The 27,576-nt window shown below is 42.1% G+C and overlaps 1 protein-coding gene across 1 annotated transcript in view; it reads right to left on the reverse strand.

The window, feature by feature from the left end:
• Positions 1-11,922: 11,922 nt before the first annotated feature.
• ASB7 (ankyrin repeat and SOCS box containing 7) overlaps positions 11,923-27,576 on the reverse strand; it is a 50,010-nt gene continuing 34,356 nt past the window's right edge. The window contains exon 6 of the mRNA XM_072796797.1: positions 11,923-15,323. Coding sequence (XP_072652898.1) covers positions 15,184-15,323 — 140 coding nt within the window. The 3' untranslated portion in view covers positions 11,923-15,183. The remainder of the gene's footprint in view (positions 15,324-27,576) is intronic.

The raw sequence follows: 27,576 nt of genomic DNA on the forward strand, positions 1-27,576 counted from the left end.
AGAAGAATGCCTGTTTTTACCATCTGCAGGGAAGTAGTCAATACTTTAACAGAAGAATGGGTTAATACATACTTGTATAAAGGTACAATGAGTTGGAAGCTTAAAGAAAACCAATCAAGGTCATCAATGAACAGATCTACTTCCCTTTATCCATGGTAAATATAAGAATCATCCATCCATCTGTCCATCCAGCTATGCACAGAATCTGTAGTTTTTGAACTACTGGTCTATGCCAAATACTGTCTTTGTGCTGGGATCTATCAGCGAACAGACAGGCAATGTCATCAATCTCACGAAGTTTATATTTTAATGTAGACAGACAATAAACAAATACATGTCAAGCAAATTTCAGCCTGAGAAAATAAAAGCTTTGAGGATATAGTGGTTGGGAAGCAGGTGGGATCCTTCAGAGTCAAGAAAGAAATGAGTAAGAAAGAGACAACATAAAAGAATTAGTTCCTGCCATCTCCCCAACTCCTAGAGAACTACTTTGTATGTGATGTTGCCTGAAATACACTGGTTGCAAGAAAAAAAAAAGAATGTGGAATTTATTTAGCCATTAACAAGAATTAGGCATAGCTACCCATGGCAACATGAAAGGGTCACTACTTATAGAGAGAAGGAAGCTGCAGAGAGGCTACTCTGTAAAACTAAATGCACTCAGAGATGCACAAAAACTTGGAGGAATCCACACTACACGATCCACACTGAGAGGGAAAGAGAAGGGAAGGGACTTTCACTTTTTACTTAATATGTTGGTTTACTGTTTGTATTTAAGAGAATGTACTCATTTTAAAAAAACAAAGACTCTTCAAAGAATGCACACAATGATTCTGCATATCAGAGGGGTGACCGGGGATGAGGCATGAACATTGGTGAATAATTTGATCCAATCACAAAACCTACATCAGACACAGTCACTTTACAGGTGATGATCCTTCTAATGTTTGTGGAATCTCATTCACTCACACTCATGGCCATCAGCCAGCTCCCTGATGCTTCCCAGGGCCTCTCCATACCCAAGGAAATACAGGCATAAAATATGTTACAGTTTCTAATACACCTGTGTGCTACAGCAGAAACAAGAGGCAGAATGAGTAAGAGCAGAACATAAAGAAGAAAAAGTATCTTGAGTTTCAAAGGACAGCATCCCGGTGGTGGCATTGCTGAAATGGAAGTCAGGAGCTACTGGCATTTAAACAATCCAAGATGGGGATCCCTGGGTGGCGCAGCGGTTTAGTGCCTGCCTTTAGCCCAGGGCGCGATCCTGGAGACCCGGGATCGGATCCCACGTCAGGCTCCCGGTGCATGGAGCCTGCTTCTCCCTCTGCCTCTCTCTCTCTCTCTCTCTCTGTGACTATCATAAATTAAAAAAAAAAAAAAAAAAAAAAAAAAAAAAACAATCCAAGATGTCACCTCAGAGGAAGTTCAGTAATGCTGACCCCAGGTGAGCTCTCAATCCAGGTGAATTCCATCGCTGGTTTACAAGGAAAAGAAGAACAAGGAAAACAGGAAGTTGTCCTTGCTTCTCACTCTGGAGAGACCTGCTGCACGTTGGGAATATCCAAACCTTAGGAACAAAGGCGCATCGTGCAGATCTTTGTGCAAGGATTAGGGAACAAACAAGCATGCCCTCCCTAAATTCTCCTGGGTAGTGTTGGCCCATGGGCAGCCACACACAAAACATGGGTTAGGTGGGAGGCCAGCAGGAGAGCGTCCAGGGGTGAGGGCTCCCTGACCCTTAGAGGCTGAGCAGGCGGGTCACGTGGCCCCAACTTCTAAAAGACCCTGTAATTTTCAGTTGACTAATGCGAGGGGGGGGGGAATCAACACGTGAATCACCTTTCAAGTACTTAATTTAATTAGACAAGGAAAATGAGGCTTCTTTAAAATTCTTACTTGGCATTAACTTCTGTCACAAAGCAGCCTAGCGTAATTGGTAAAAGTGAAAAAGTGATTACTGAGGCTTAAGCTTATTTATCACAGCTGCTGCACTTTTACAAAGTGAGTTTTATGGTGCTAAACCCTCCGCCAGAGCAGTATGGACCCCGGAGCATGGATTCCAGTCTTTTCATAAACCCCCTCTAATAAGCTGCGGTAATAGGACGGGTGGGTGGGGAGGGGACTCTATTAAACAAACAGCCCGGCTGGGGCTCACAGCTTGTCCGCTGCCCTGGGTACCCATGATCATACAGTATGGCAGGTCGGGGAGTCCTTAGCTCATCTCCTCTAATCCGTGGCAAATGACTTGTCCGAAGTCACACTGTCGGTTACCTGCGAAGCCAGATACACCCAGGCCACGTGAACCCCAAGTCATGGATCCTTCTGTCTCTAACAAGCTGATCAGAAAGAATGGGGAGCTGGATCTTGGGAGCCAAAATTAATGGGGGTTCTGCAGCAGCCCTTTATCTGTCTGTCGTTCTTCTGGATCCTTCCTGTTTTCCACCGTGTTAGTGATTTTTGTTCACCGCCTCTTCTCTCCAAGGGCCTAAAGTTTTGGAAGGTGGGCCACGATCCCATTTCTCTCAGACTCTTACTGGAGGGCTGACTGCAGTGCACCGCCTGGAAGAGGCACTGGGTACAACTGTGTGAAAGAAAGAAACCTCTCCATGTTAATCACACTAACTGATGGTCCATAGGAGTGTTTCCTCAACTCGATGGATGAAAATGCGAGTGCATGTTTGCAGTGTGCCAAGCTCCGTGTCGGAATCCAAGAACTGAGGAAAAACAAGAGCCAGCCCACAAAGGACTGATGACCCAGCTGGCAAGAAGATAATTTTTATTTTGTTTTTTGGGGAAAATACTAGCACAAAGACTCGAGACTCATGCACTCACAACTCTGAATTTTGCATGTCTAAATTTTGTCCTGTTCACTTGGTTCTCCAACCCAAACCAGACACATAAAACTGATATAATAGCAGGACAGGACTGTCTGTGTTCCTGGGCCAGTAGGCAAGGGATTCAGTGGCACTTTCCTTTAGAAAAATACTTGGGAGATACAGGGGCTGGAGAAGCGTATTGCTGCAATCCTTCCAAGGGTTTGAAGACCCTGAATATTTTATTAAATATCCTTTAGTTCTCTGCCTGATGAAGGACTTCCAGCCCCCCTCTACCTTACATTTACACAGGCTGTACCATTGCCACAAGGGGGCTATGTAGCTGATGGACAGGGCAAGAGGCCTGCAGACTCTATCCCAGGACCCACTGTCACCAGACTTTGAAGCAAGGGGTGGGCTGAGCCTCCCTCCAGAAGTTCCCTCAGAACACCACTATTATGCTTGCCACATGTGTCCCAACCTGCGCCCTCACCACCCCCAAGGCCATCTGTTCCTTAAGACTTGCCAAGTCTTGGGTTGTGTGTAGCAGCTTATGGTACCATGAGGACCAACTTTGGATACTGCCTTTCCTACAAGTTGTCTGTTTTTCTACCTTCTGATGGGAACAATCAAATCTATCAGGTTGTACACATTACATATGTGCAGTTTTTTTGTGTAATATTATAAATTCAACTAAACTGTTCCAGAAACATGGTGGGGAAGGATCAACACGTATTCTTCGTTTTAGTAGGTAAATGCCAGACAGAGATGACTCCATTTTGGTGGCTCTCGGGGTGGCTCCTTGACCAGCAGTATATCATACAAAGCTACACTCATCTCTGTGTTAATAATCTGATGACTTTTGTTTTGTTTTGTTTTGTTTCGAAAAGCAGGTACCACCAGCTTAGTCCCCAAGAAACTCATATTGCCTCCCAGGGCTAGGAAAGGATTTGTGGGTGCTATGGTTGGCTTGGGCTCCCACCGGGGATCTTAAGCTGCAGCCCACCAGACCTGGCATCTGCCATCAGCACTTGGGGCAACCCTGCCAATGCTTCTTTCCATCTTCGGGACATGTCACTGGCAGGCTACCTCGTGGGTAGTACCAAGGTTTATATATGGTGGATAGTGCCAAGGCACATGCTGGAGTCACTGTGTCCCCAGAGCAGGCTAGAACTGCCATTATCAATGTTTGGCAGACATATTATTTATAGGCTGCTGAACTAGATTGAACAACAGTGACAGGAGGATCACAGAACTACAGGCTACTGGTTTTGTCTGTGCCCAACTTAAATTAAGTAGTTGCAAGAGATAATTGGAGACATACAGGCCCAGACGTCGAGTCAACTCATAATGCGGCGGGGGTGGGGGTGAGGGATCTGTATTCTTTGTTAGGGCAGCACACAGAACCATTCAGGCTGGCTCATAAAATAAGGTGACTTGCACACATGGTTTCTGAGACTCACTAGAATACTGTCTTCACAACTCCTAGACAAGTAGGTAAGTGGTTTCTGTAACATCTCATGGTAACTGTTGGGATTTTTCTCTTCACTCTTTCAAGCCTGGATACCCGTCTGAAGGGGATCTCAGTGTGTCTCTTGACCAGCAGCATTGGCATCACTTGCTGGAAATGAAGATGCTTGGGCTCCACCCCAGACCTGCTGTGTCAGATACTCTGGGAGTGGGGCTTGGCAATATTTTAATAAGCCCTCTGGAGGATTCTGATTCTCACTCAAGTTTGAGACCCAGTTGGACTAAGGTATACAGTGGAGTACCATAATTCCACACTCCGGAAACAGTGTATAGTTTGAATTTAGAACATGGAAGTCCTTGGCCAGGCACAGCTCTACCTGATTTCCACACCTCCTGGCTTCCCCACAGCAGCCCTGCTTCTTTTTCCCCATAGATATGTATTAAATGAGCAAGCAGTCCTCTAAACTGGATCATTTCTAAACGTTCTGAGGACTTTGTGAACATGCTCAGTAAAGACCATGGGGTTGGAGTTTGTGAACCCTATATAAGGGATCTCCCATGTAGAACTCAACTGGGTTCCTTTGGTAGGAATACCAAGGGACTCCTCTCAGGAAGGAGCTGTTTCATATTGTTTTCAGGGGTCCGGTCCGGCTGGAGAAATACCTCAACTTAGGTATCGTGAGAAGATGAGCTACTAAGCAGGCATTTTATTATTATGCACTAGAACACAAGGTTGATTAAAGCACTTTTTAGTTTTAAAAATTATTAAATGGGGAAGGAAGTAATAGTATCAGTTAATCTCAGGTCAGGTTGTTCTTTTCTTTTTCTTTTTTCTTTTTTTTAACCTCTCTAATAAGTTCCTAAACATCAAGCATTTCCATGAAGCTAGACAGTTACTTAATTATAGGCTTGGTGAGTAAGTGCTTCTACAGAATTCTCAAAGGGATCGCCAGGATCCTCGCATAATATAGGGTTTAGATGTTCTGCACTGGAGCCTATATACTAGCCCTTTTATCTTAAGGCACAAAGATGCCCAGAAGTGGATGCAACATGGGGTTACATACCTTGAGGAGCCAGTCTGGCTCAAGGATGAGGCAAGCAACTGAAGGCTGTGATCCAAGGGGCCAGCACCCTCACCCTGCTCGTCATAGGCCGCACGCAGCAGGGCCTGCTCTGGCCACAGTGGCCATCCAGGGGCCTTGCAGGGCAAGGGAGCCTCTTCGGGGCAGTAACATCATGGCTCATCATCCAGGATAGTCAGCACTGCTGATGTTCCCCTTGCGGCTCTGAGTTTCGGAGTAACGGGAGCCTGCAGATGTCGGGTGGAGGAAGAAAGCACAGGAGACGGCCAGCATGAAGGGCCTGGCACCTGGCTGGCATCATCATCTGTTGTGAGGTCACGGGCAGGCCCTCCAGCCTCTTCTAGTGGGGATGTCCTCTCTTCTCCCCAAACTGCAATGCAGGATACCCTGGGTCCCTTCTCACTTGAAAACTCTCTGCTCCCTAAGACCTTGTCATTGACAGAGTTTCAGGACCCATGTGGTAATAGTTAAGTAAGGAAATGAAAAGAAAGGGGAGAAAGGGAGACCAGGGCAGCCGACTCAGACCCCAGCCCAGGCAGGGCCAGGTGGAGACTCTGGGCCCAGAAGGCAGGAGGAGATGTGTGCTATCACCTGGCTCAGTGGGGCGCATGTGGACTTAGGCAGCATTGTACATGGGTACATGGGCAGAGCCCCAGAGGCGGCCGGGGAGCTGCCCTTGGTACTGGGCTGGCAGGGAGGCATGCTCAGGAACTACCATGGGGTTAGTCAACATGTTGCTTCTTGACTCTAGGGGAGTTTGGACAATTTGACAGCACCCCAGACCCTCTTCCCTGCAAAAGTCACATGCGCACCCAGGCAATATTTTGCACACTTAGAGGGATGTTATAGGTTGTACAAGACTGGCACACACAAAGAACAAGACAGCGGGTGATACATATGATTAGAGGCATAAAGATGTGTGGGGGAGCCCAGGAAAGTGGGGGATAAGCCCCTTTTGGAGGCCTGGCAAGCATCCCCAATGAGGAGGCATGAAAGGACAGGGGGGTGGGTGGGCCAGGGCCAGGCAGAGCTTGATAGGCAAACCAGAGGGGGAAAGACCCAAGCTTAGCTTCTCCATCTGTGAAAATGATCAAAGTACTAACTCGCAGGGTTCTGATGAGAAGTGAGGGACAATCAATGGTAGCTCAGAATGGACTGCACGCAAGTTGAATGTTGACTCCCTTCCTGTTCTTACCTGGTACCAGAGCCTTCAAGGGCTATTATACCCACTCCCTCACTTGCCATCTACAAGCCTCGTGACCACAGGCAAGCATTGGTGTAGTTGTTGGGCCACAAGACCTAAGGCCAGATCCCTGCCTTCCAGAGGCTTCTGACATGGCAAGTAGAGACAAACTTACAAACTAGTTTCCCCCTTAGGAAGAGGAACTAGAGGACAATCCTTCCAATTCAGACTTTCCAAAGGACATGGACATGGCCAAGGGATGGGAGCGGGGGAGGGGGGGTGGGGAAGGGCATCCTCACGACTAGAACAGGAATGTATTGGAGAAGCCATCCCAAGAGGTAGCCCTATCTACGGCCTTGGGTTCAGGCCAGGTGTCCAGCAGGACAGGTCACCTGTGCCCCCCGCCCCTAACTGCAGAATTCCCAGCTAATGCTCACTCCTGAGCACCAGCCCCTCCACTGCCTCCTTGCTTTAGTTTCTCATTCCCATTCAGAGGTACTGAGACTGTGACTATAAATCCTCAGGCCCTTGCCACGGAAGCCCTGCTCACAATACATAATCACAAGTGATCTGAGACACCACAGGCCTGCCCTACCTCCCAGTTCCCTGTCCAACACAGTTCTTTGATCAAAATCTCATCCCTGGTCATCTAAGGCTTTAATACTAACACATACACACACACACACAGACTCCTTTGGCGGTGGATGGGAACACACATTTGTCACTTACACATTACAGGACAGATACACTTGAGGACAGATTGAAGAGTAAAGGCAAGTGTGAACAGGTGCGGCAAACCTGCTGCCTCCCAGGCCCACAGCTTCTGTGGCTGAGGCAAGGCAGTCCCTGATTCTTTTACGGGCTCCAAGGGTGGGGAGGTGGTGGTGGTGACTTTCAGGTCTACCCCGAAAAGGTATTGACAGGAAGTTGGAAGAGAAATGACCGCTTAATTGACATGTCCACTGTGATTTTAACCACAGGACCTCCAAATGTTCTATGGATGGTATTGGAGTTGTCAGTACTTTCTAGAATAAGGCATAAGTCTCAGGGCTGATGAATTAGAGTAAACTAATATGACACCTTCTATGTTAGCAGTGATCTAAATCTGCAAGTTTTGCTTTTTAATTGCTAAAGGTAATGCTATAAAGCTCTAAGAAAATTTATCAGCATCTTACATAAAAACTTCAGAAGCCTCTAGATAAGAAACATATATTTTATTATTTTTTTAAAGAAACATCTATTTTAAAGTGTACACAATTAGCTGCTATCTGATACAAAGATATTTATTTCAACTCAACCTTATTTTTAAGATGATATATCCACATTCCTCCCTCTACTCCTTGACAGGCCTCCTTAACTCTCAATGTAAATGTATTATTATGAAGGTAAGGGATCACAGAATGTGACAGAAAGATGCTGATACAGCATTCTCTTAGCTGCCCATATGAAAGCTTTTGAAAGGGGAAAAAGAAAAAGCTGGGTATGACCACCATGGGCTTCCCCATGCAGGCTCTGTTATGGAAACTGTCTTGTAAACACAGCGCAAAACAGAAACAGGGTGGGCCCGAGAATTCCTATTGCCATCCTCACCAGGGTGGCTGTGCACTTCCTAAGGGCGTCCCCAGAACCTTAGCTGTTTCTCTTCAGTTCAGATTATTCAAAAAGTCACAGTGAAGGCTAAAATGGAACTCTCAGGAAACGTTCTGTAGGCAATTGCAGGCAGTGTAAGGATGCATTGGCTTTAAATCTAGGAAGTAGGTGTAGAAAATCCCAACCACTGCCAACTCTTGCCAAAGTGTAGCTCTTCCCTTTACTGCTCTGGGTCCATTTCTGTTCATGGGTAACCATTGGGACCAGCAAGAGCGGAGAGAGCAAGGCCTGGGAGAGCCAGGGAACACGGGTTGAGAATACCTGGCTTCTGCGCCTCACTGCCAGTCACTAGGTACATGGCCACAGCTCCCAAATTGCTTCCATTCTCAATTGCCTGGCTTTCCCATCTGTAAAAGGAAGGTTTTGGACAAGATTAAGCCATTTGAAAAATATTGATTGTATAATACCATGTGAGACACAGTGCCCACAGGTTGGCACTCAGAAGAGGTTAAGAATATAAGGGCCATGTTTTCCTGCTACATAAAGTGATCCGATTTGTGCTGGACATGGCAAAGTGGAGAAGAGCGTGGGCAAAGTAGAGAAGAGCGTGGGCATGGTGATGGGCTAGGGGCTCTGGCTTTGCTCTCCACCTACCTGCCCCAAGAAGTGAGGTGAGCTCTGCTCAAGCATGGCTGTGGCCTAAAAAGACACACAGTGACTTGGAGATCCCTGTGCAAATGTTCTGTTCTGAACTGGACATGCATGGAGTCTCTGCTGCCCCAACAGGAACTGTAATCCTTCAGAAACTCAACGCGCTGTGCCAGCTCAGGCATAGGCTCAGCTCAACGCGCTGTGCCAGCTCAGGCGTTTTGTCTCCTGATTGACAAAATTCCCTGAAGCCCAAGTCTGGAGATCTCTCTTTGGAAACTTGCCATCACAGTGCCATGCCTGGTTGATCATGAGTCCACTGCCCAGTGCTGACAGGTGTGGGAGGCAGAGGGATGGGGACAGATGTTAAGAGGAAGGAACAGCAAAAGGCAACACTGGCAGGAATTAGGACTCCACTTACCTGAGATTTGGTGCTGAGAAATGCTAATTCTGTCATCCCCTTGGCCCTGGTCTTTTTAGAAGCTTCCAGGAACTATCTGAGATTCAGGCAAGTCAGACCTGGGGTCAGTCCTCCAGGAGCTCGCTGTACAGTAGACTCATAGCAAATGATTTCTTAAGAACATCAGTAATAAGGATGCCTGGGTGGCTCAGGGAGTGAACGTCTGCCTTTGGCTCAGGTCATTGTCCCGGGGTCCTGGGACTGAGTCCTGCATTGGGCTCCCTGGAGGGAGCCTGCTTCTCCCTCTGCCTATGTCTCTGCCTCTTTCTGTGTGTTTCTCATGAATAAATAAATAAAATCGTTAAAAAAAGCACCAGTAATAAACCAGGAGGAAATACAATCTGTTCCTCTCTGGCAGTACCCAAGATGGTAGATGGATATAGCCCTGACTAGTTTACTAAGCATTCTTCCTAAATGATATTCAGTGACTGTTCCACCCAGGTAAGGCAGGGAAAACAAGCAACCTGGGAACTCTAAAACCAGCACACAAAGCAACTCGGTGAGGCCAAGACCATACTCTGTGCACATGGATATACTTCACTAAAGGGTTAAGTGGCCAGAACTAAGACAGAAAACCTACAACACCTCTAGAGAAATACATAATGGTCACGGACAGTAAGCCCATGCCCTACCAATGTTTGTTCTTTTGTGTGTGTGTGTGTGTGTGTGTGTGTGTGTGTGTGTGTGTGTAAAAAGAAAAAGAAAAAGAAAACTGAGCAGTGACCTGACCCAAAACTATCAGAGGAAGAAAAGCAACATTAGCTCAAGCCTGAGCAGCAAGAAAAATATGACTCTGTTTGCCAGATAAAATAGGAAGTATCTGCAGCTGGATTACCTCTGTATCAGTCACAAAGGGTCAGTCTACTCATCATGTGACTGAGGCTCTCCACTTCCACTAAGTCCCATTGTCCAAATTAAACCATCTCTTTTCTGATCCATAAAATAACCATTTCACAGAAAAGTGAATCACTTCGTCACTACTTAGTGTAATGTAAAAGAAGTTACTCTTAGCTAATGTAAAACAATTTCCTAATTAAAAGGAAACATAAGAAAGTGTTCTAAGTATGATTTTTAAGATGCCACAACTGAGACTCAGAATATGTTTATAATAACCACAAATATGGTTATATGAATTTTTTTAAGGTCTTATCTGTAACAGAAGAGAATCATCCCCTGGAATTTGATCCTTTACTCCTAATGGGGCTTCAGAATTGCTAAACCACTTAGTTTGGGGGTACACAATGGAGACCTAGCACAAGGCACACTGGGCATCAGTGAATGAATGAAAGAGAACATCTCACTACGGAGTGTGGCGTTCCTCAAGACGAGACAGAGCATAGTGGCCAACAGCACGAGCTTGGGTTCCATTCCCACATCGACAATTTGTTATAGGACCTTCTGCAAATCACCTCAGTCTTTTCAAATGGGATTCAGAATGTTAATGGTCACTCAGAAATCAGAGTTCTTCTGGAACATAAAGAGGCATATGATCTGTGAGATATAGATTACGAATGTCTGAACACTATTTACCATCAGCATTCAAGAAAAGTCATGAGGTCCAGCAGTGCCATATGCCAGCCTGACACTGTGTTTTGGTTATCCAAGACTTAAGACACCAAGACAAGCGACTTCTAAATCTTAAGAATCTATAGCAACTCAGGCCTACAGATCAGTGTCTAGCAGTGGATATCTAAAATCCTTACTGGTCTTGAAGCCTGTATAAACTAGTATCAAAATCTGTAAGACGTTAAGAGAACACAGTTATGTTATGTGACATAAATACAGGCAGATGATACAAATCCATGTTTTTTCTTCCCTGAAACCCAGCTCCAGAGGATGTGAAGTTTTTTTGTTTGTTTTTTTTTTTTTTTAATCAAGGAGATAATCTGTTTTATCAAATAGCTAGGCAGCCATTTTTTTTGTAAATTATCTGTCAGCTGAAAAAACAATACACTACTTACATCATATTGGAAAGGAATAACCTCAAGATTTCCAAGCAACACAGCTATTTTTCACATCTGAACTCCCCTGCTGATCGTTAAGAATAATTTCAAACGTCCCATTCTTGGCCTTTGGTTGTGCCAAACCCTGGATAAGTCCGTAACAAAGTTAGTTGCAAAATGTTGAATATTTCTGCATGGGGTGTTCAATCTCAATCGTCTGGCCTCCCCTTTCCTTAGTACACCATCATTCACGGCAGTGTGAAGTCTCTCCTGAATCAAGCTGTGTTTACACTAACCTAAAGGAAGTGTGAAATCAGAGTTGTCTTGGTTCTATCTCCTGCAGGCTAATAAACTACCTCCAATTCATCGCTCTACTGTTCTGTGCTTAGAAACATAGCAGCCCAAACTCTGAGCTTGGCCAAGGTGTGGTGGGCATGAGGCAGAGCTGCGATCAGCTCCAAAACGCTCAGTGCTCACTCAACACACTAGAGATGAGGATGCCATAGTCTTTTGTTGTGGTATCTGCGGAATGCAGCGACAACCATGAATCGGGGAGGGGGCAAGACCTGCCTTATCTGATCCAAGATGGTGCTGCTTTCTGTATCATACTCTCAACAAATCCCCAAATGATCTAAAATGCCGACGAATGAAAGATAGAGCTTCGCTTTTTTTCACTGAACAGCCTGAAATATTAAAAACCTAAGGCAAACTAGAAATAAAACACAATAGGTTTTAAACCAGATTTAAGTTTTTTTTTTTAATTCAAATTGACCCAAAGCAAAACTTACATTACAAAGGAAGAACAAAATACATTATGATATAACACACTAGGAGTTACATGAAAGCTAAATTTGTGGGCAAAGGGCCTCATCCCAATCACATTCTGGGCTAATGGCAATTCTGCAGGAAAAGTTAGAATCTCCATTTGTGTATGGTCCACTCTGGTAATGAAACTATACATTCTTGTCTCTTAGGGTGTGCATCTGACAAATCACTCTAGACTCCTCATGCTCCAGATGTGTACTCTTGCTACTGCCAGAACACTGAATTCTCTAGCGGAAATGCTGTTCCAAGCATGACGGATAATGAATTAAAAAAAAACAAAACAGTCAAGTCCTCCAAACTAACAAGCGTGGATTATTCTGTAGTAAATAGTTTAGAAATATGGGAATTAAATAATCTAAAAAAACACTCTTAACTCTGCTGTACATTTATAAACACAAATATTTACACACAAAAAAATCTTCTGTTTTCAAAAGATGAGGTTTGCAGTTCATTAATGATCATAATCTTTTATGAGCTGGTTTCTTTGGTGTAATTGCCAAATATATTTTTATAAAGGTTTAGTAATAGGCTTAAACAATAAATTTCAAAAAGAACATAGAAGGGCCCATGACAAATCTAGTAATGTTTGGAACATTTCAGTGAAGATTCTGGAAAAAACAATCGGTCAATCTTCTGAAAATACTTGCTCTCTCCACTCATTCCGTGACCAGTGAATGCCAATTAAATTCAAATGTGGACCTGCATGTCCATCCCCGTATTCTTCTACCGGTTACCACCTTTGAGACTAAAATTTTAGTTATGGTTAAAGAGGATATGTGATTGGGATTTTACTAATAAAAATAAAAGATTCTTTTTAAGTTTCCAGGTAAATCAAACCTCAAACAATAAATAATGGAATTATACACTTCTTCATTAAATAGAAATTTCAATTCCAGGAAGAGCTCTCATAATTTTTTTTTCCCCGAAGTCGCAGCAGCAATGCAGAATGAAGAATTTACCTTAATCTGATCTTTTTACTTGGAATTCCCTGACTCAAACTCAGTGGCTAACATGGTTTGAAGACCTCTGAATGGTTGGGGAAAGAAAATCATTTTCATCTACCTGAATAAATTAATACACGTTTGGGGAAATAAGCCCTGTGTGAAGGTAACATTACTATCACTGCTCAGAGTGCAGGGTCCCGGGCGCCCTCCCCAGCTCCTTGTCTCCCTGGGACTAGGGTTTGAGGGGGAAGTAACACTCAATTCATTTCTGGCCATGCCATGTTCCCGACACTGCAGGTATGTCTCAATTCTGACTTGGGTGCTGGTTGAAAGAATGGGAACACAGCTCAGCTGCACAAGGCAATCTCTCTCAGAAGATAACTTTCTGGAGATGGAGACCACCCATTTCTATCCATATCCATCAGGGGTTCAGTTAGTTTTGGAATGGTAACAAAACTGGCCACACTCTTGTTGGCTCCCTACAAAAACAGTCAATGTACCCCATCAGCGATTCCCCCCAAGTCATTCTTTTTCTGAAGCTGCATGTTCTTCAGGAACCTGTGTGCTGCCCAGGCACAAGCAGATCATATACACCAATGCCAAAGCTACTCTGAATCCAAGAGAACAGACTTTGTGCTTGAGAAAATATTTACTGCTGGCTCTTTAAAAAAGGTAAAGCCAGAGTAGACTCTTAATTCTTAGTTTATACTTTCCAGGTGAAATAGTTTTATACTTGTGACTCAAAACTAAAAATTCAGACAAGAGAAGCCCTTTATCTTGTAAACTTCTGATAACAAATTTATTACTAGTGTGTAAATATTTTGAAATTGCCCAAAGCACTAAGAACAATACTGGGATATTTGAAAAGGTTCTTCTGAAACTAAGATGACGACAGATAAAGCACAGAACACATTTCCAAGGGTATCAGCACAGGTCCCCAATGTCTCTGGAACCTTTCTTATTGTTTCTGACACTTTATCATAACTGTGTTTACACTGCAAACATATGCCAAATCAACCCAGAAAATAAAATAACCATCCCGAAGAGCTTCACTGTGCATAACTTTAAAACAGATAGGAAATGTTGAATTAGCATATCAGGAATTAACCAGACTTACAAGTGTGTACCTATTAGAAATTGTACCCTTTAGAAAAAAAAAATTTAAACTGGGAAGAAAAGGGGGGGAAAAAACCACCTTAAACCACCCCAAATTATTTAACCAGTAAAGCCAAACGGTTTAACAATATTTTGGGCTATTTTTAGGGACGACTCTACCACCAGGATATGAAATTTTCTGCTTAAAGTGAAGTAAAAGACAAAGCTTACAATGAAAACTGCAATTGACATACTCTGGTCCTGCAAGTAAAATGAAAGTGGCGGTTCCTATTCTCATGGGCATGTCAAAGCCGGCTGTGGAATGAGAAACACTGAGTGAAATAATGGATAAAATACACCAGAAAGAGTATTGCACGGGAGGCACTGTTTTAAAAACAGAATACACTGGCTTTATAAAGTTATTTTCTTTCCCATTAATTATTTTAAAAGCACGATTCAACGAGAGACAGAAGTTGAGACCCGATGTCTCTGGTAGTGTACTACAGTTGTTAAAAAAATAAGTTAAAAACAAGAGCACACCAACAGGAAAGCAGAGGTACTGGATTTATGTCATCCGAGAGCTACATTAATTAGGAAAGGAACGGTCTGAAACAGCCAATTTGTACTCATTAAAAATGAATGAGGTGACAGAGTTACTTTAAAAATCTCTTAGGGCATTTTCCAGTAGAACCCAGGACCCCCCTGGGTGAAACTGTGCCTTCAAACCTTAACAAGTGCTCTGCTGGTTTATAATGTCGTGCACGCCCATGAACCCATAAATTTGGAAAGGGTAAATTCTCCACTCCAGCCCTGCTTGTGTCATTTTGGAAAAACAATTTTTGTAAATTCAATATTGTATAGAAAGCTTGGACCTCTTAAACCTGGACCAAGAAACCAAATTAAGACCTTCAAGCATGTGGTGTGTGTGTGTTTATATATATAAAAAAGTCCCTCCCCTACCATGAAAACCAACCAACCAAACAAACAAACGAAAAACCTAAAAGTGTATACCTGCTTTCTGACTTCACAGCAAATCAGAAATTGCATAGGATATACTTTGTGCAAGGCAAAAAGCCTTTTAAGTATCTGGAATATAACTCCTAATCTTGCTCACAGTTCTGTGTACATCAGATATCATCAAATTTGTGTTTTAAGTAGTCTTTCATGACCTTGGCAATTGGTAGTTCATCAAGTAGCTTTAGGTTTTGAAGGCCTATACACTGTCGAATTTTAATTCGGCACAGGTCCTGCAAGTTTCTGGGCTGTCCTAAAAAGACAGAAAAAAGAAACTGTTACAAAGCTACACAGCACAGTATTTAAGGCAGGTTTTTGGGTTCTGAAAAGAACAGTTTGCTTCACCGGGACATGTCGCTTCCCATGCATGTGGACTTCCCATGCAAAGGACCAGACAGATTTTCACTGAGAGGACTTGGGGAGACTTCACGTGAGGTCTCATCAGATGCTTTTCACAACCCTGGGGTGATGGATATTTTTAACTCCATGTTACAAATAAGGACTCAAAGGATTAGGGATTTGAGCAAATTGCTCAATGTCAGGTGACCAATTTAAAGCTTTTTAGACAGAGACTAAAACCAGTTCTTCTGAGTCAAAGCCTGGTATTCTTTTTATTACAAAAGAGAATGGCGGTTTTCATCCTGGGATGCCTCTAATATGTTGAGTGAACCTAGGTAAGCAAATCATCCCTCTGGGCCAAAGTTTCTCCATCTGAAAAGTGGGGGGACCAAATGAGATGCTGTCTAATGGGGCCTCTCCTTTCAGCTCACTGTCTAGGACACTGGAGCCTAGACATATAGCATTATCTGCAGGGAACTTTCCCAAGTGACATCTGCCTCCTGGTTGCCATGATTCTGGACATAGGAGACTCTTGGCTTTGGGCATGAGACTGGGGCGGGGGAGGTAGAAAAAGCACCCCAAGCTATTCTGAATCTATGTCTCTTCAAATCTCGCACCCTCAGCATGTGCGAATAAAAACCACTGCTGTAACTTAACTCAAAAGAAAAATTACAAAAAATCAGTTTTTTCACTTTTGAAGACTGTATTTTACCAAAACGACTTAAATGACCCCAAACACAGGCAAGAATTCTAAGCAACAGTGCCTCAGTCATATCTGGACTCACATAAATTCTCCTTTCAGATTAAATGCTAACGAACGGCAAAAGCTGACATGTTGAATGCTTACTCTGTGCCATGTATCCTTAAGCTCTCCACATACACTAACTCGTTTCATCCTTTTATGAGGGAAGTACTTTGATCATCGTCCCCATTTTACAGACTCCTTGTGTCTCAGAGAGATTAAGTAACATGCTCAAAGTCAAGTAGAATGCCATACTTCAGCGATCTCAAACTTCTTGGTCTCAAATCCTCTTTGCATTTTAAAAATTTATCACAGACCCAAAAGAATTTCCAATTTTGTGGGTTATAACTATCAATAATTACCATATTAGAAGTTAAAGCAAATTTTAGAAATACTTATTCATTTAAAAAATAAAAATAAGCCCATTACACATGGCCATTGATAACACTGGTATAAAAACAACAGTATCTTAAAAAATAGTAAGAAGAATGATGTTCTTTCACATTTTTGCAAAATTCTTAAAAAGGATGTTTTAACAGATGACAACTGAGTTCTCATACTTCTACATTCAATCTGCTGTAATAAAATCATCGTGTCTCTGGACAAGTCCACTTACACTCACGAAAGAAGAACATGAAAAAGGCAGATAATGTCTCTGTATTATGAAAATCATTTTGACCTCAGAGAGGTGAAAGGAGTCCCTAAGCCATACATGGTGAACCACTGCCAAAATTAGTGCTTCACCCTTTACTTGAACTGTCCTTGTTTATAGTAATCATCATTATTCAAAATTAAGTAATTCTTCATAAATGAAAAAGGCTCCTTAAATCTCTTATAAGGCCTGTGTGAACATGTGCTTTCTAAGAGTTACTTAACACATGGTTTTCTTTTAACAGAATTGTAGGAGCTACTGCTTTCCTAGAAATGCCTGTAAACCTGGAGCATGTGCAGCTACGGGTATCTGCACACCAATCTGTATGAGGCTGTGATACACACACACTCATGTGTCTCTCGCCAAGATGTGTCTTCTCCATTTTCCAGATGTCTGCTAAAAGGCACTTCCTTAAGGGTGACAAAGTCAGGTTCCCCATCAGATACTCCAGAGTTCCAGCACTTAATAAGACTGCACTTTTACATTTATTTGATGATTATCTATTAATGCTCACCTTCTTCACTAACATGTTCCATGAGGGCAAGACCACATCTGGCTGCCAATATAGCCCACTGCCTGAAATAATACTCAGTAAAAACTAGATGAATGTATGAATACTTACCAGGCTTGTTCGTAAGGGACAAACCAGTCAACTCACGGCAAAACCCACCCATGTCAACAACAAATCATTTTCTAACCTGTTTTGAATTATTTTTCACCACCCTTCATGGGCTACCATTAGGAAGGGAATAAATTATCATGGTCATTTTTTGATAAATGCTTACAGTATTTGATTGCAAATGCAAACCAGAATATGAATTAAATATGAACCTTCTTTTTTTTCAAAGTAAAGAATCTGATTTTCCTAATAGATGGCAGGTTCTTTTCAAATGTAATATTAATAAAAAGAAGAAGCACAACATATTCAGGCAAAAAACAGGTGAGGATAAAGTTGATGTGTAGAAGTATACATACATACTTAAATGGAAACATATCGTCCAACGATGTAGAAAACCTGTATTACTGGAATTTGCTTAGCTAAGGGGAAAGAAGAAGGGATCTAGGCAAAGGGTTACGTAAGAGGGATCTTCTGATAGTCCTATTTTGTGCCAGACTGTGTTCTCCAAAAATAACCACAACATCATCTATGCCTCATGCTCTTTTTTACAGTGTGACCTATACTCCCACGTTCAAGAGATGGAGCCAAAGTTCCCTTTCCTTGAAATTGAGTGCGGTTATTACTATGGTTGAAGAGTATGCTATGTGACTGTTACGACTAAGTCATAGAAGGGGACACACTTTCATCCAGCTCTTGGGACATTCACTCTGTGAGCACAGCTACCACCATGCCATGAAGAGGTCTGAGCAATCTAGAAGAAGGAACTGAGGTCACTGCCCAGCAGCCCTGGCTGAGATCCCAACCACCAGCACCAAACTGCCAACCTTCAGAGTACGCCACTTTGAAAGTGGAGAGAACCCAGTCAAGTAATTCCAGATGACACTGCATGGAGCAGAGAAGCAAAATAATCCACTCTTACTGTGTTAAGCCACTAAAATCTGCAGAATTAGATAACAGATTCTGGGACTCGGAAGTAGAGTGTTGCCATTAAAAAAAAAAAAAAACTAAAATATGTGGCTTTATCACTGGGACCATGTGGTGGGGAGGGGCTGTGAGGAGTCTTGTCCCGGCTTAAAAGAAAGTTTTAAAATGTTACTAGAAACCAAAAAACAAAACAAAAAAGTTACTAGAAACTGGAGGAAAGAGGAGCCTTTTATTAGTGGCAGCAAGTTTGGCAACACTGTCCCCTGCTGTAACATGGAAAAGTAGTAAAGATATCCTAATGGTCTAGTTAAGAAGATTCTGCAGGCAGACTATTGGAGAGGTAACTGGCTTTCCTCCTGGTCTATGATAAAATGCAAGAAGGCAAAGATAAACTAGCACCTGTAATCCAAGGGATGTAGCCACAGAAATCCTATCATCCTCAGAAGCTACCTCTATAGGGGCCTTTCCCAGGGAGAGATGTACTTTCTATGTCTAAACATCAGAGGGTTTTAATGATTTGCTACCGATTTTTCTTCTCCTTAAGTGATGTGTTGTGGCAATCTTTTGCTATTTTGGGAGACTCTGATCTTTTAAAGATTTCTTGACCATCTATAATCCCTGTCTGCAGAAAGACCTTTAATGGGAGAGGCATATCTTTGTGGTTAAAAGCATCAACTCTGGAGCAAGACAGCTTGGGTTTGATTCTTGGCTTCCACCACTTACAGTCTGTGTGATCTTAGGCAAGCTACTTAACCTACTGCCTCAGAATACTCATCCGTGAACCAAGGATAATAACACCTATATCATAGCCCTTAAAAGCATCAAAAAAGTTAATTTTGTTACAGTGCTTATGGTACAACACCAGGTACATAGTAAGGGCTATATAAGTGTTTGTAAATAAATGTTAACATAGTGATTTTTAAATATTTTAAGGATAACATTTGCTTCTCCTTCCCAGGAAAAGTATAGGGTGCTTCTTGGAAGTTGAAGTCTCCACCTTCCTGGTGTTAAGAGAGAAAGACAACTAGCTGGCAGCTTAATAGTAAAGGAGCAACTGGTAATCTGTTACAGGGAAACTGTCCCAGGCAAACTGATGGAAATGACACTCTGGAAATCACTGCACGACTTTGGGCAGGCAGAGATGTAAGAACTTAAACTGTATAAAAATCTGTGTGGTGATGAGGTGAGAGATGTCCTTGTGCTACTGTACCACAAATACAGATATGAACTCATGTTGTCACATCAAAACACTGAGTAAATAGGCTTAAATAGGAACAAGCGAGAAGGACTATTCATTGTCACCACTACTATTTCTAAGACTGACTAAAAAGTTTTTGGTTTTTTTTCCGTTTTTTTTTCCCCCCTAGGAATATCCTTTTAGGAACAGAAGATTATGATTGACAAAGAAGTACCTACCTTCTAGTCAACACATCACTCAAAGTCTTACTGAGCGCCTACTATGTCCCAAGGATTAAAGGGGTGAGGGGAGAGGAGGAGGCAGAGAAAAAGGCGGCAGAGGAAGAAAATAAAGAGAATGAAACCAAAAACAACACACACGTGCACAACATTTACTAGGTGTCACAGAAAATTACTCCTACACTGTTAAATAACAACCACCTTGTCCAAGGGATTGTTATAGGAGAGACCTGGGGGGATATCTCACACGAGAGTATAATTTCAGGCATCATAAACATTTTGGGGGATGCAGAAACACTACAAGGTATTCATACTAACAAACTACAATGGGATTGCATAATAGTTCAAAAGGCTATTAGTCTCTCCATTTGGTAAAAGCAGCCCATCATTAGTAATAATTGGGCTGGTATAAAATAGGAAATCAGCTTTTGAAGGGTCTGGTCTAGGATAAATTACAAAACCAGGGCAGCAGCATAATTTAGAAAATTAAATATCTTAAACCACCTCCTTTTACTACCACCATTATCACATTCATGATAGGCTAAATTTATTTATTTAGGTAAGATATTTGCAAAGGTAGAGAAGCAAAACATTTCTGTATAACCAGAGAAAAAATGAAAGCAAAACAAACTTGTCTTCTTTGGGGGAGAGGGGAAAGAAGCTGCAAGTAGAGGAGAGGGTGTAAAGAGATACAAAGAAAGGTATAGCCTCCTTTGAAAGCTGTATACAATCCAACTTGTTCAAGTACCTCCCCATTGCAGGTCAGCATCTGGAATGGTCTCCCAATACCTCTGTGTTTTATTTCAGCTTCCCATTTTAAAATCCTACCATAAACACATTTTATTCCTTTGCTTTTGTCTCTGAATTTCCTTCACAGAGACTCAGTAAGAAAAGTGTTCGACAAATCTTTATAGGACAATGGCAGTTTCTAGCTCATCTTAAAAAGAAATATCATGGCATTGTAAAATAATTTAACTCTTAGAATCCAAATATATGCAGTATCAACCTTGATATTTGTCCATTGGTTACATTTGTTTCCACAGGCTAATGAGCTTTGACCTATACTCTTCATTTGCACTCAAACTAAACAGAACCATATACTGGTTCCTAACAAATCTCTAGAAGCCTATATTAAAAACAGAAAGCAATATAAATATCATGAAAAAAGTGCAGAATAAGGTAAAGCTTTCTAGATCAAAGAACCTTAAAATGTAGTATAATGTGACTTAAAACGACGTACTATTTATTTATTTCTAAAAGTGATTTTAGTAATTGGGACCCAAAGGCCTATTACGACAACAATGTAGATGTCTGGCAAATCCCCCACTGATCAGAAAAAGAAAAAAAAATCAATAATCAAAATCACTGTAAGATGCACAAATTATTTCTCTAGAGTTACTCTAGATAATAACACTGTTTTGATATCATCCTACCTAAAAAAATAAATTAAAAAATCAAATTGATTAAAGAAGCATTTGAGGGAATGAGGGGAACCTGATGCACAGGTGGTGTTTCATGTGATAATCTGCTCACATGCCTGTCATTGTACTAGGTTTAGCTGAGAAAGCCACAGCCTAAATTTTACCTCCTTAAAAAAAAAAAAAAAAAAGTCATGACTTCTATTCTTACTTTTTAGAGTTTGAAATGGTTTTTGAAGTTTAACTCCTCCTGCTGAGTGAAACAGTGTCGACAATATAAATAAAAACACATTTCAGGTTACCGCAGTTTACACAACAATATTTTTAGCAATGTTTATACAATATTTTTAAATACCTGTGATGCTGTTCTAGAAAGCAACAAGCTTAAGTACTTGACAGATTAAGTCTCCCCCAGTTTACTGAATTCAATTCCCATCTACCTAATCTTTTTCTCTTAGAAATATGAGCCATTTAATTTCTGCAAATATACAAATCAAAATACAACCCAGTCCAACCTTTTACACACTGATGCATACTGAGTGGCTGCTTCAAGTCTGTAAACAGCATCTACTAGAAACACAGATCGCTGCATGACTCGGCCTCCTCTCGGATAGTAAACAAACCCAAATTGCATATTCTCTGCCTTAAGAATAATCTATAGCAGAGCTTGCCACAGAAATAAAAGTCAGCTGTTTAGCGAACAAGAATTAATGGTTAACTTACTCAAGAAATTCTTGGCACCTTGGATATGCTACTCTCTGAAACTGGGATCTAAAATCCAGGGTACTAGTTTTCCAAACTAATTTGAATAACAACAAATCTGTTTATCCTCACAGCAGCTGATAGAACCACAATTTTATAGACATACTTCAGGAATCATTATCTCTATAGATCCTAAGTTGAAAATAGGCTGGCAGAGGGCAATTAGTAATTTAAAGCAGTTCATTTTATACAGACTGTAACTGCAAACAGAAATATATTAGAAATTCACCAAACGTGAAAACAGGAGGCTAACAAGGTGTCCTTGAGAATTAGAATGTAGAAGTTGTACATTACTAGGGTCTCAATTTCTTTGTTTTATAACCTCTTCGCATTCTTAAAATCAGCGGACCTCCTAGAATTTTTGTTTATGTGGGCTCTATCTGTATTTGCCACACTTAGAAATGAAGATTGAGAAATTTAAAACACATTAGTTGATTCATTTAAAAATAACTGTAATATGGGGTGCCTGGTTGGCTTAGTAGCGGAGCATGTGACTCTTGATGTTGGGGTTGTGAGCTCAAGACCCACGCTGGGTGTAGAGATTACTAAAAAATAAAATCCTTTAAAAATAATCTAAAAATAATAGTAATATAAATTCATTATCAGTTGAAGTAAGTTTTTATAGGAAAAAAGCAGCTGTTTTATAAAACAAAAAAGGTTTCACCAGAAGAGTGATACATTGTTTTACATGTGTGCAATTATCTCCTAAGGTCTGGCTTCATTACAAGATAGCTGGATTCACAGATCTGCTCCTGCATTCTGTTCTAATATGCTGTCTTAATTGAAGTACCTGAAGAAAATCCAGCCTCATTCACATAGTTGGAAAAGGAAGGAATATTTTCATCATTTTTTATAGATGATTGCTACCTTCTTTGATGCTTCACCAAAACTCGGCAAGTGGTATTTTTTTAAAGGTTAGTTGAAATATGAAATCTGAAACCAAGTCAAAAACTTTTGTATTCTTTCACATTAAAATCTGTTGCTCTAGGGATGTCTGGGTGGCTCAGTGGTTTAATGCCTGCCTTTAGCCCAGGGCGTGATCCTGGAGACCCGGGTTCAAGTCCCACATCAGGCTCCCTGCATGGAGCCTGCTTCTCCCTCTGCCTCTGCCTATGTCTCTGCCTTTCTCTCTCTCTCTCTCTCTCTCATGAATAAATAAATAAGTAATCTTAAAAAGAATAAAAAAATAAAATCTGTTGCTCTACTTTGCTCTTTGAAAGGATATTTTTAACTCAGGCATTTTTTTTTTTTTTTTTTTTTGTCACATTATGCATTAGTCCTTTGGAAAACATTGGATCACCAGGTTATGGAGATCTTCCAAATGTTGACCCATTTCATTAGAAAATATTTTTTAAATCCCTTTTGTTAGTATTGCCACTGATCTCAAAAAAGTCTTTGCATACTGAGAAACTGTCGATGTCATAGTAGGAAGTATAAGCTTTTCAAAATTCTAAATTTCACCTGAAAGCTCAACTTCTATGACTCGTCGTAAATATTGTCAATTGTTTCTCTCTCTCTCTCCCTCTTTTTTTTTTTAAAAGATTTTATTTATCATGAGAGACACAGAGAGAAAGGCAGAGACACAGGCAGAGGGAGAAGCAGGCTCCCTGTGGGGAGCCTGATGTGGGATTTGATCCCAGGTTCAGGACCTGAGCTGAAGGCTGGTGCCCAATTGCTAAGCCACCCAGGTGCTCTCAATTGTTTCTCTTAACATGACAAGAAAAGTCTGTCAAATCTCCCAGACTAAACAGCTATCGTTTGGCTGTCAGTCAATCTTCCAGGTAAAAATGGGTGTTCCACAAAAAAAGCTGCTGGTTCAGCTCAAACAGAAGAGGTGCTTCTTCTCGATTCAATCACAGCACTTTGGTATGCAATAAGAATACATTGCCATTTCACAGAGTATTAAAAAGGCACGTAACGTACTCAGAGGGATCAGATTTAATGGGATTAATTTTACTGCTTTGTAAAGACATCCCTAAATGGAACTGGAATCTTCTTTAGAGATTGCCTGGTGGTGAAGAACATAAGGACTACTTGGACCTTTTGGGGCCACTGCCTCGATTAACACTGAGGAGCTGGCAGTATGACCCACCATTGCTCTTACACCATCAGTCAAATGACAGTGGAATGAAAGAGGCGAATAACATCTCAGCGTTGCTATGAAATCAGTTTTGACCTCATGGGTACCTAAAACGGTCTTGAGGAACCCCCCAAGAAAACCACTGTCCTACATAAATCATAAAATAAAATCACAAGCAGCAGGAAATCATCCCATTTAACAGTGGTTACTGGCAAGAATTTTAAAAAGTGGAGAGACCCCAGGGACTGCAGTCTAATTCCCCCATGTTTCAGAGGAGCGGAGCTGGGAGGCTAAGTGGCTTGCCCAAGGTTTTTAGGCAAGTCAGACATGGGGTCAAGAGCCCATTAGCTGCTCTCTCCACCACTACACAGAGCTAATTTAATAGCATCTTTGACACAGGCAGAACTGACACATCTTGAGGATGATATATGGGAGAGCTATGCCTCTGAATTCTGGGGCGGTGGAATACTACTCAGTCCAAATGACCAGGAATAGGATATTTTTCACTTTTTATGTAAAAACAATAAAACCAGTCAACAGACTTCCAGCTTTAGCTCCTGAACACGTAAGGAGTTTGGAAGTCATTACCCCTGCCCCGGCAGGAAAAAAAAAAAAAGCTGAACAAACCCAAAATCAATGACTTCTCCTAGACTAACTAGCTCACCCGTGGAACAGATGTCACAGGTCAAACCACCACAAAGTCAAGAGAGAGAAACAGATCCAGAGAGTCACTGCTGAGTTCTGCATACCTGGAGCAGAAGCTGCTAGAGTCACAAACTGGTAGGAACACTTAAATGGTAATTTTGACGAATTACCTGAGGCTGTCTGTGGACTGGCCTGACAGTGGGGGCCACTGTCTTAGGAGGTCCCCACATTCTCTCAGTTTTATCTGAGGAACCTCACCAGGCTGTCACAGTGAACAGCTAATAAAAACCCCACGTGGCTCTGGCAAGGGAGGAAGGTAAGAATAACCATGTGACCTAGGCCCAGAACTTTCTTCATAACAAAGGCCTGTTCTCTAATGGAAAGACTTTACCAGAGTCTTATCCCACCTGGACAAAGAACAGTTCTCTGACCCCATTCCCCATAGTCTTCCTGTCCTATCAAGGTATATGGGTCGGGAGGAAAAATCAGGAAGGGCAGACGAGTGGGTAAACTAAGAAACACTTACAAAGGCCACAGCCCAGGGACACACAGGCCCACTGTGAGACTGAGAATTCATCTGAAGTTTATAGGCTGCTGGCCTCCCCCATACCCTACCACAACAGCAACAGGGCCCCAGTGGGATGACCATGGTCTTCAGATGAAAGAGCCCCAAGATGCAGACACTTCTGAGGAGTACTGAGAGAAGCCAAAGCCAAGAGGGGAGACAAGACCGAGGAGGCAGGAGGGTCTGAAGCCTCTGGCACCTACAGCTACAGCAGACATGGCACATAGCCCAGGTCCCAGCCAGGTTCACAGAGAACCTGACATTTAAAGGCCTATTTACCTCCATTCCTATTACCTGATCCATCATGTCTGGCTTCAATAAAAAATTACAAGACACGCTAAGAGAGGCAAGAAAAAACAACCATCGGAAGAGACAAAGCAAGCATCAGAACAGATTCAGCTATGACACAGATGTTGGAATTATCAGACAGGCAATTTAACTATGATTGCTCTGTTAAAACTAACAAAAACCGTCAATGGTAATAGTCAAATCTTGCTCCTTTTTTTTTTCCTCTAGCTCCTTAATGAAACAGCATCCCTGCAGAGGTGGATTCTATACAGTAAGTACAGACATGGGGTCCCTGGCAAAGGGAGAAATGGGTGACTAGCTGACACCTCCAACAGCCTTTGACCTTGCCGCATGCACAAGTCTTGAATTCCACTTTGCCTTCTGAACATTTCCTTCTTGTGCAGAAAGGGTAAGCTTGGGATCCCTGGGTGGCGCAGCGGTTTGGTGCCTGCCTCTGGCCCAGGGTGTGATCCTGGAGACCCGGGATCGAATCCCACGTCGGGCTCCCGGTGCATGGAGCCTGCTTCTCCCTCTGCCTGTGTCTCTGCCTCTCTCTCTCTCTCTCTCTATCATAAATAAATAAAAATTAAAAAAAAAAAAAAAAAGAAAGGGTAAGCTTATAATCGAAGGCTCTCCTAGGCAGACAGCACAACAGGGCACCTGTTCTGCTAATTGCCCGGCCAATCAGATGTGGAAGCAGCCTACTTCCAAGTGGTACTTTCCAGCGGGGAGCCATCTCATTTACTGCCTCTGCTACTCTGACATGACTGTGTTCTCTAAAACCTTTCTCTGATTTCCAGACCCTTGGGCACAAGAAACTGCACGTACCAGATCTTTTCAGACCCAAGGCCTTTTCCTGCAGAGGTGGCTGGCTCAAGGAAGTCTGTACCTGGGGGCACCAGGGTGGCTCAGTAGTAAGCATCTGCCTTCAGCTCAGGTAGTGATCCGGGGTGCTGGGATCGAGTCCTGCATCAGGCTCCCCACAGGGAGCCTGCTTCTCCCTCTGTTTATATCTCTGCACCTCTCTGTCTCTCATGAATTAAAGAAAATTAAAAAAAAAAAAGTCCATACCTACCACATGCATAATTTGTGCCTGTATGTTCAGAAGTGGGCTTCCCTCCAAACTGAGCTCTTCGCTACTTCTGTGAACAAAATTCCAGGCATGCAGGCACAAATCCCTCTTTTTTTTTTCTTTAGACCCCATAAGTTTAAAAGTTTTTGCCAGTCAATGCCTGAGGTTCAGTTTTCTTGTGTTACTTCTCTCTTAAAGGATTTTACATTCTGAATAATTCCTTCATCCGTACGGTGAGTAGGGGAATTTCCATCACGATACAGGGAGAAGACAGGGGAAGAGGAGCACTAGATTACAATCCAGTTGCTCAGGATGAGTTCAGTTATCATTTAACTATGTCCTCGGGGTAAGTTTTACTGATGAAACAGTCTTTATCAACATTTTAATATTGTATACTTCGTTTAACATTTTCTTGGGCTTGCCTTTTTCTTGTACATAAATGTTTACTTTCTCTTTTGAATTGGGCAGATGTTCCTACAACATTCTGCTCTTTACCTTCAGCTAGATAGATAATTTTAGCCCATTCCCATACACCAGAGCTTCCCTGATCCTTCAGCTCTATGATGGTGTTTAACGCTATGTACAAATTATCCTATTTGAATTAACTCTGTGCATTTGCATGACCTTGAGAATGAGGTTTTCCTTAAGTTTTGTGCCCCAGGCACCTCACTTGCCTGAGTCTCAGCCCCAGTGCAAGGTATTTAGCTCCTTATCCGGGGCCTCAGCCCAAATGTACCCCTACTGGAACTTCTGCTACAAACACTGTCTGCACAGCTATTTCTGCCCGTGATCAGTCACATCTTCCTGGTTTTCTCTGTTGTTCCATTTATTTAATTTATTGTTTCAAGTAAAAGAACTATAAGGACAAAAACTGGCTTCTCCAGGCTGTAAACATCTCCCCTTTGGCAAAGTGATCCGTCTTCTTCAGGTATGATCTTTGGCTCTTCTGAGCTGTGTTTAAGAAGCTGCGCCTTCACTTGACTG

The sequence above is a fragment of the Canis lupus genome, chromosome 2 (assembly GCF_048164855.1).
Source record: "Canis lupus baileyi chromosome 2, mCanLup2.hap1, whole genome shotgun sequence".
NCBI lineage: Eukaryota > Metazoa > Chordata > Mammalia > Carnivora > Canidae > Canis > Canis lupus.